This window comes from Alligator sinensis, unplaced genomic scaffold (genome assembly GCF_000455745.1).
Source record: "Alligator sinensis unplaced genomic scaffold, ASM45574v1 scaffold1452_1, whole genome shotgun sequence".
NCBI classification, from domain to species: domain Eukaryota; kingdom Metazoa; phylum Chordata; order Crocodylia; family Alligatoridae; genus Alligator; species Alligator sinensis.
Window position 1 is genome coordinate 184,920 of NW_005842994.1, and position 10,270 is coordinate 195,189.

Here is a 10,270-nt window from a genome sequence, read left to right on the forward strand (position 1 = left end):
GGCGTGGGGGGGGGGGGGGGGGGGGGGAGAAGAAATTGCCGATGAGGGAGGGAGTAAGGCTGGGACTAGGGAAGGAGCAGGGGGAGGGGTGCGGTGCAGCCTGTCAGCTGCTCCCAGGGCTGCAGCAGGGAGCAAAGCGGGGGGAGGTGTCAGTGGATGCAGGGAGCAGGGCTGAACCAGGCTTTTCTATGCATGGGATGAGAGCAGGCTACTGTTGCAGGTTGGGAGCGGGTGGTGGCATCAGGCTCTTCCCACTGCCTAGGGCTTGCAGCTCTCCACGGCCAGGGCAGGGCTGAAGTTGGAGCCGCCAGGGTGCAGCTCAGAGCCGCCTGCCCTGGAACCGATTCCAGCAGCCAGTCCTGCCCTGCCTGGGGTCAGAACTGGGAGCTCCACACCCCCGGGCAGTGGCTCCAGGCCCATGTAGAGCTGCGCCCCCTCCCCCCCCCCCTTGGGGCTCGCAGCTCTCGGTGCAGGGCTGATGCCAGAGGCGCTGGGGTGCAGCTTGGATCTGTGCACCCTGGGAACAATTCCCACAGCCTGTCCCACTCTGCCTGGGGTCAGAGCCTGGAGCCCTGCACCCCCATACACCCTCCCCTGGCCCCTGCATGGCCACTGCCACCCCCTGCATGTAGCCACAGCGACCGCCCCCTGCGTCTGGGTGGAAATCTGTGCCTCAGGTAACCAGCACAGCGGTGCTTTTGGTTTACCGGCACCACCCATTTTTCAGTTCAAATCCCTGTTAACTGGCACGAGCGAGGAATGGGCCATGGCATCTGAACTGAAAAATGGGTGTAAATCAGTAAAAACCGAATGACTTAAAAAGAAACACAAACGAAAAAATTGGCAAGAACTGAGAATGTGGAACACTAATGACTAAGAGAAAAGACTTTCTAAGAAATGCTAATTTTAAGAAAACACAGAAATGTTTTAATAAAGGTGTTCACCTGGGGCTACTTGAGGGTTACACCTCAAGCTCTTTTCATTGAAAAATGTCTAGTCTGAAAGTACAGTAGCACAGCAGACGGTTTGTAGGGCTAGACTGCGAACACGGGGGTTTATGCCCCAGCGGAGAGCCGCATGCAAGCACAGGTAACCGCTGCAAGGCATGTCTATCTGCTGTGAATGAAGTAGCTTGTGAAGCACCTGGACACAAATGGCTCTACTGCATTTGGTTCCTTTGTTACTTATTGTTACTGGGAACAGTCCCAGTGGTGTTTCTTTGCAACCCACGATATCTTCCTCACGTTGCACCTCCTCCTACGATAATGGATCTACTTTGTGGGCATCAACCTATACATAAAGAAGGGCAGAGCTCACTTTGGAACCGAACCAAAATTTGCCACTACTAGTAAGGGGCAAAAGGACCCCCATGCCTGCTTAGCCCCGCGTGCGCCACACTAGTATCACCATCGATCAGATGTCTGTGGGGAGTTTCTTACAGGTCACAGTGCAGACAGGGGGCTGCCCCCACCACGAGGTCTGATAATAGAGGATTAGCTCGCCTTTGTAACTCCCATTATTTGCTAGATTAGACTCCAAAGACTAAATACAAATGGAGGCCAAGTTCACTAGCTTGTTCTTAACTGCAAAACGGAATTAAAGGAAGTCGTGGAAAGAGGTAAAATAAGGGATGCCCTGTAAGGACTGAGGAACTGCAGGCTCAGAGAAAAGATTTCTTCAACAGTAACTGACTGACTTGACAGCTCTTTCAACAAATGCTGGTCAGATCCATCAAAGCACTTGAAACAAGGAGAGGGCGCAAGAACAGCCAACATAAACTAAAGGTGTAGGAAATACTACGCCGAGTACAGATGCCATATGTCTTTTGCTGAAGAGTGAATGCGAAATGCCTCATGAAAGCAATCTGGGCACCGTACCATAATGACCTGGAAACGTCAAAGTAGAGAGGTGTCTCCAGCTTGGCCATGAAAGTAGGCACCCTGCTGGATGAGTAATCTCAACATCGGAAAGGGAAAAGGCTTTACGTTCAGAGGTACAAGTCTCCTTGATGCAAAGTCCTTCTCCTCTTAAAAGGGTATCTCTTGTACCTTAAATGCCCTAAAAATCCTGCCCTGAACATTAAGACAGTAAGGGAAAAGTCTTTTTTTTTTTTCCTTCAAATAAATGTAATGACTTTAATTTGATGGCTAGGATAGTAACAAACAGCTCTGCTCAGAGCTAAGCACAATGCCAGTTTCTCCAAGCAGTTCAAGTAATGCAGCTGAATCCTCTTCTATAACATCCCTACTGTTCTAGTTGTACATACCACATTGATTCACAGGTGATGAGGATGCAGTGATAATTCAGCCTGCTTGAGACAAAAAAGCTATAATGTACTAAAATGGAGAGGGAATGGAATGAGGTTCAGAGAAAAATTGTAAATTGGGTTTATGTATAATCACGGCCTCATCCACTGTCAGACAAAGTCTTGGGGAAAAGAACAAGCTTGCGTGCCACTCATCCCAAATTAGCAACTTGTGTTATTACAGTGATCTAAAAATTGACACCTAATTTTCAGAAGCTATTTATTTAATGTTATACCCAACAGCAAACAGGAAGGCAGCTAAGATTAAGGTGGGTGTCCAGCAACAAGTTAAATTGGCCCTTTTTGCAGCGTTGTTTTCAAGCAAGATGCTGCGAGACAGTTCGGTGGACTGGCAGACAAACAGGGGGCTGGGAGACTTGGGTTCAACTCTTACTGTTATTAGCTGCCCGTGTGATCCAAGACAAGTCCCTGGCTGCTCTGTTTCCCCACCATCTGTTAAATGGGAATAATAATACTAACTACCTCTGCAAAGTGTTTCATGTCTGCAGATGTAGAGGACTATAGAGAAACTAATTGCACACCAGGAGTAATTAGCTCTCACTTCTGAGCTCCACTTGGTACAAGAAAGTGCAGAAGGACACACCCAAGAGGGAGCAAGTTACAGTTCCCCGGTTTGGTAGTAGGCCTCATCTCATCCCACTCCTGTTCACATCACATGCATCCTGTGCTCTGCTGGGATTTGATAAGGAGATCATCTCTCAGGCCAGTTCTGCCCATTTTAAATTAGTTGAGAGCTTCCCCATCAAAAGGGCAACTCTCTGCTAGCCAGCACCATGCAGGGTCCACCTCCTTTTCACTGATCGGGTGGTACAAAAGAGCTAAAATTTCAGAGCAAGTCTCACCTCATGTGATACATCACCCACACAGCAGGTGTAGTTACCAGAGGAAGCCAGCTCCTGTTTAAAAGTGTGCGGAAGAAAGTAACAACTTACAGCTGCCTTATGCCATATTTCTCCAGGAAATTTGAGAAATGCTATGCAACACTTCTGCACCTGTGACAATACCACCCACTGATATGATGGATATACTCTTCTAAAATCTTTCCCATCCTAGGAACGGGGAGGATTTATTCTACCTACTGTTAAATTCTTCACACAGATTGCTTCTCTAGAGCCGTGCCAAGTTGTGGGTCCGGCAAAATGAATGTGGAGCGCCTTTTAAACAGCTGGTGCACACCAAGCCGTTGGCCTCGATGCATGCATCTTTTAGCTTAGCCACCAAAAGCCCGCATATGATTTTCTGAAGAATATGCCCAGGAAATCCTCCCCACTGGAAGAAGAAAGATGCACAGATTGCTGGTCTACATGGGCAGGAGAAGCAAGACTTCCACTGTGGACACCCAAAACTTCTTGGGGGAGTAAATATTATACTTCCCACAACATTGGGAAAATCTTCTTCACAGTCGGGGTGTCCAGACTGTGGAATAAGCTCCCTCCAGAGGTGGTGCAATCGCCTACCCTGGACATCTTCAAGAGAAGACTGGACAGTCACCTCGCTGTCATTTTTCCTGCTTGGTGCAGGAGGCTGGACCTGATGTCCCTTCCAGCCCCTTACAATCTATGAATCTCAAGCTAATGTCCTCTAATTCACAGGACCTACTTAATACGTGCAGTCTTTATAGAACCAGAGAAAAATCAGGGCTAGAAGGGACCCCAGAGTGTCACTTAGCCCAGCCCCTTGCTCAAGGGAGGATCATCCCTATCCAAACCATCCTAAACAAATGTCTGTCTAACGCAGGGCTGTGCAACATGCGTGACCCCAGCCCATGCAGCCCAGGCACATGCTGCACACTGTATCACGTGACACTTCCTCCCTGGCCACCCACCATGGTAGCCCCACAAGCCAGAAGCTCCCCCCTTCACACCTGTGTAGGTGCTTTGCACAGGCCACCCTCATGTCATGCTGCAACACCACCATGCCATTGGCACCCCCCCCCAGCAAACCCCACCCTCTGAGAAGACAACTCCATCCCACGACAATCTGACTGTCGGGTAAAATTCCCTCCTTATGCAAAGGGTGGTGTTTGTTTTGACCCTGAGCATAGGAGCAAAGCCCTTCAACTAGGAACCGCTAGGTTTTTGGGAATCATTAACATGCTCTAGTCAAAATCCTCAGCCTTAGCTGCAGCCAACACCCAGTGCTTCTAAGGAAGATGAAAGAAAACAAAACCCTGACGCCCATAGGAAAAGACAAGGAAAAAAAAAAAAATCCTTCCTTGGCCCATGCAGCAACCAAAGCCAAGAAGCATGGGAGAGGGAGAACTCGCAACCCTCCACTTTGCACTATAACTTGCAAAAATGCACCTTTAGACATCACATATCCTCACTGAAGGAAAAGGATGACAGAAAAGGAGTCCTATCCCTTCCATCAACTCATCCCAGGTCCTGTAATCTTCTTTTGGAACTAAGCCAGTTGTAGAGCTCTGCTTCGTTCTCCTGCAGCTGAGCACGGTCCTCTGCAATTTCCGCCTGCTCTGGGCTGCAGAGGTCTTCTGCAGAGCTCTAAGCAACAAGTGCGTGGGCTGTCCCGGGCTTCCCAGTGTTGCTCTTCCCAGGACGCTCTAGGCACTGCTGTTCTTACATTATCTCGGACCAAAGCTTACCTAAATTCTTTGTGAAAAGTTGCAATGAAAGAGTTTCCAACAACTTCTCTAAACAGTCTATTGTATTGTTGTATCACCTCACTATTCAAATGGTGAAGTTTTTCCTCAGGTCTAATCTAAACCCTTTTTGCTTCCATTTCAAGCCATTGTTATTCATCTTACCCTCTGCACACTCCTCCTCTAGTCACTAGAGGTTTATTTCCATTTCAGCTATTCCTCCCCAAACACATGCTGAATTGCAATACTATGAACAAAGATTTTCATCTGCATTCCTTTCTCGCTGACCATCACTTTGAACTGCCATGGCATGCAACATTGGATCTGCCTCTGAACGAGGCTGCAGGCCAAAAATCTGCTTTCCTGCTCCTTCGGTATGTGCGGTCTAGGAAAAAGGGGGTTGCTCAAAAGGAAAGGTGAAGTCTGCCACCCACTGAGTAATGCAACTTCAGCATTGAATAATCAACTCCAATGATTATTAACCTAAAAGAAGTCTTGCCACATTAAGAATGGACTGGCACAGAGCACTGCAAAGAGCCAACAGGATTCAATACACATGCTTATATAAAAACTGTATGGTGTGTGTATGTACACACACACACACACACACACACACACACACACTTACTTGTAGATATAGATACTATTAAATCTTTAGATACTTTTTTGAAATATTTAAACCAAAAGGAAGAGCCAGTAATCTATCTTGACTGCACTCCGGAAAGAATACATGCCCAAATTCTTAGCTGATATGCTATGCTGAGGCTCCACTTAAGTTAATGGAACTATGCCAGCATATGCTGGCTGAGAATCAAGCCCAAGTTCCTTTAACTAGAACTTACCACATCTTTAAAGAAAAGGCTTTGCTGCAGAACACGACTAGAATGAGTTTCTTGAAGAACCTGAGAAATCACCTGGCTTGCTAAAGAAAACACTTCAAGAAACAGCCTGGGTAAATAAAAGCTAGTGTTTTATAATTGTAATGCTCATAAATGAGTATTATTCAGTAAATTATTGCTCCTACATAATAACTATTATGCATGTGTATGAAGAGGGGAGGTATGTACTTTCTGGTTAAAAACTAAAATCAAGAGATTTTTTTATACCAATGTTATGGTCTTTAATACTTATCAATTAGTCGCTTTGGAAAACCTTTTACACAGTTATGCCCTACATGAGGACTGATTTTCCACAAATGAGAACTCAAGTGCTGAAAGATTTCTATCACCACAGTTAATGATACAGCAACACATGAGTGAGTGTTGAGAGGTTTACCGTTCAAGTTCAACAAGGTCTGGATGTTCTGCACCAAAATACAAAGCTCTAGCTAAAGGCAGTTGTCCTAGGAAAACTGGAGATACAAACTGCTAGACTACACACTGCGTTTAGAAAGAATTAGTGTCCACATTCAGAAAGACAGTTCAGTTGGGTAACACTCATGCATGGCACATGGGATTCAATTTAACTCCTCCTATAGCTCTGGATTCTGCTACTCAGGACAGACAACTGCTGGAGAAGCCCGTTTTATTGGCAGGCCAACCACTAGAGGGTAGTAGTTATCACATACTAGCAGCACATCAGATACTGAATAGAAGTTTTACTGTACCTGCATACAAGACAGCTTCAATGCGGTCCTTGATATGCTCCGTGCTACTTTCCGAGGCAAGTGGAAGATGTGATGTTCCATTAGGAGATGGAACTACCAGAGGTCCCACAAGAAAAGCACATGCTGCACCAAGGTAGCTGAGCATGGATGCAATAGCTGTTGCAGTGGCACGTTCATCTGGAGAAAACCATGTAGTGGAGAGAAATGGAGCAGCGTTCATCACAGTGGGACCTGCCAATCCGTTTAACAGCTGCCCTCCATGAATCAGTCTAGAAGAGAGAAAAGAATATGCAAACATTTACATAGTAACTGCTTTACTTAGACATTATGCAAGACACAAAATGCTTGAGAGAGAGCACTAAAACGTGTAATTCCACTAGAGAGATGACAAAAAAGAAAGAAAGAAAGAAATTATTAGTGGAAAAGGAACGCTCTCTACTAAAAGAAACAAGATCAGTCTCATTTGAACAATTTGGGTTGACTTTTTTCTTATCAGCACTGGAACAAATGGAGACAGCAACATTATCTTTAAAGAAGAAATGGTTTAGATTAGAGAGTTTGAGGGGAGGGTATCATATTAGAATGTACATGAAAAAAGGGTTTTACTGACAGTCAAACCTTTTAAGCTTGATTCCTTATGTAGGAACAAGTCCCATTGGGATCAAAATTGAAACAAAGTGTTTTGTATATTTCCATTGAACCATTTATTTTCATTTGCCCTCTAATGGGAGTGTACTTGTCTAAAGAAGATGAGGTTGAGCCCTGAGTGGTTCTGGAGTAAGCTACTCCTTACTTATTCAGCTATTTGTCTACCCTCAACAAATTGTAGACACAGCCAGGTAACAAGTAGGGTTTTACTTCCAGTGCATGCTCACCAAGCCTTAACAGATGAAGGCTGGCAATTAAAAGAGAGAGATTAATCCCAAGCACTTCAGTCACTGCAAACATCTATCCAACACTCGTACGGTCGACACACGCGCAGAGGAGTTTCTGAAGCCTCTTACAAACATGGAATCCAGCCAGAAGTCTTTCACTGCAACCTTTCCAAATGTAATCAGATTGGAGGTGTTAAGACCCTCTGGAATTTATAAATACTGCAGATCTAAAAAGTAGCCACGGATAAGCTACCAAGTTAGTCAGTCAAAATATTCATAGCCCTCTGAAGTGAATATGCTCCTTTGTGCGTTAAGATGGGGGTGGAGGTGACTTCAAACCGTATTTATTTTTTCAGTGCAATGGAAACCCGTTGTTACTTCTGCAAGACTTGTTATCAGAGGCAAAAGCCCACGGTCTAGAAGCTGGGAAGTGTGAGCCAGGATGCATTAGTAGTTAGGCAATGTTTCAAGCCACACATGGCTAAGCAACATACAGCATGGCAGAAGCCTTTAAACTTCAGGAAGGAAAATTATTTGAAGGGAAAGTTGACAGATTGCTTATAAAATTAACAATTTACCGACAAGAAGAAATCGATGCCTCTCATTCTGCTTTGGCTTGAAATGATTGGTATTATGTAAACTTACAAGAAATGTCATATTAAGAGAATCCAATCCAAAATCAAAAGAAACTCAGACCGCCATGCACACCACTACACACCATAGGAGGGAAACATTTTATTGACTTACTACTTAAAGGACATAATTTTACCTCCATTAAATCTAAGGACGGTTATCCGCTTTGAAACTAGCAGTGAACCCATTCTCCTTTTGTAATGCTCCACTGTACCTCTTTTGCTGATTTTCTGGACAAATAACCACATGCTAAGAACAGCTAAACTTTGTTACAACTTAAAGGGGGTTTCCAATTTCCTTAAACCAATAGTAAAATAATGCTCCAGTACAGTTTTCAGAAACGGCATGCTATCTTTGAGCAGGCTGCAAAAAGTGGATCTAACCACTTGTGGCGTTTAGTTAAAGTGCCAGATTATTTAAAATACGAAAAAAGGAAGAAAGGTCCTCTTTACAGCAGAGTTCATTTCTACGTTTTTAAAGATTAATGACATTAACCTGCTTTTTCAGTGCCGCAGCCTGATTCGGCAGAGATTTGTAGCTTAATTTTAAATACATATAGGGGGGCTGAGGTGGCGATAAGGTACATGTTTGATAGCCTTGAAGTGGCAAGTTTGAGGCCATAACAGCATGGCCCTGTCAGATCCCAATGAATCTGCAAATTCTGCTAAATATCTTGTTGCAAGGACACAAAAAAGGAAAGGACAGCGTGCTTCCAAGCAAGAGGTATGTCTCATAGTTTATTGCCAACATAAGTAGTTTCCACTCTACCTCCCTGAATGCCTCCTCCCCAAAATCCTACTATAAGTTTTTTCTGCTTATCCTAAATTATTGCTGGGTATTTTCTGAGATCTTTTATTTACATAAGAGGCTGCATGTCAGGGGTGAGCAGAGCAACTATTGCATGTGTAATGGTTTCACAAGTAAGTCACTTTGGGACAAAAGGCACTAATATAAATGTAAATTATTGCCTTATGATAGGACGTTAAGCAAATTCTGTTCCCACAAAACCTCTGCAGTGTAGACGTATGTTAACATTCCTCTGCACTTGTACTATTAGATAACTGTATTGTTCTAATCTGAATGCCCTTGTTTTATAAAATTTTCCAGGGACATGCACCATTGTCAGGACACAACCCAACAGTATTTTCTGCAGGCTTGGGGGGATGGTAACCATCGATGGCACCATACTTTAAACTGGAAAATCTTGTAAAACTGGAGTTCATAAATTTTGGGGGGGGGTAGGGAAATGACATGTACTTATTATATATGAAATTAGTCTTGGAGTTCAGATCATCTCGATCAAACTTTTATCTTTGCAAAGTCCTATGATCTGCATTCATAACTAGGAGACGCCTTCAGCAAGCAAATGCAAAAGCGAAAAAATCATGTTTTAAATTAGTATATTATCTTTTGCCTCTTCATAGGTTTCTTCTGTTTATTTATTTTTTTCTCCCTGCGCCATCTCCTTCCCTTTCCAGTTTGGTGCAATGCCTGTGTTGACCGACTTTTTGGCTATGGCAAGCCAGGTCTGTTCATACTGCTGTTATCAGTTGAGCCTAACGGCACTGTACTGTATGGCCTCATCTTTTACAGCTACTTTACATTCCTCATTTTGCAAGCCACAAATATTTTAGTTTTTTAAATGTCAAACCTTTACTGTCAGACCAATGTGGGCTTCCGGTGTTCTCTTGCATCAAATATCTGTGCATATAGTTGTGTTCTGATCCTTATTTTATCCCTCATTGACATACTGGCTTGAATTAAGCAACTTTTCCTGGAAAGGATATTATTTTCTTTTGTTCCTCTATGTATCTTTAGCTCATCTCTCAAGGGAGACAGAAAAGGAGATTCGCAAAAATGTGGTTGAGTGCATTTAGTAATCTACTACTCGGGGAGACATATGTAGCAGCTAACACAGCTGACAGAGAGAAATATGAACAAAACAGTATTGCTGCCTTTTGCTGTTTGTTACAATGTCTTGTTATCATTGAAGTAGATTTCAGGCTAAAAGACTATCAGATCTCTTTCTTACACACCATCATCAGCGCTAAAAATTGCTCCAAGATTAGAAGCATTTGTTCCCGTTATTTCCCCATTTTCTCCTGGGTACTGCTATCCAGAAGGAGCAAAGAGCAACTCTGTTTTTTTTGCACTGTAATTTAAGTTTGATTCTGTAATACAAGTCATCTTTTGTATAAAAGGCAAGAATAGCAAGACTTCAGTCCACTGCT

General features: G+C 43.9%; 1 protein-coding gene across 1 annotated transcript in view; it reads right to left on the reverse strand.

Moving 5' to 3' along the window:
* Nucleotides 1-10,270, reverse strand: part of DIRC2 (disrupted in renal carcinoma 2) — a 90,730-nt gene that overhangs the window by 40,788 nt on the left and 39,672 nt on the right. The window contains exon 3 of the mRNA XM_006036644.2: nucleotides 6,532-6,800. Coding sequence (XP_006036706.2) covers nucleotides 6,532-6,800 — 269 coding nt within the window. The remainder of the gene's footprint in view (nucleotides 1-6,531; nucleotides 6,801-10,270) is intronic.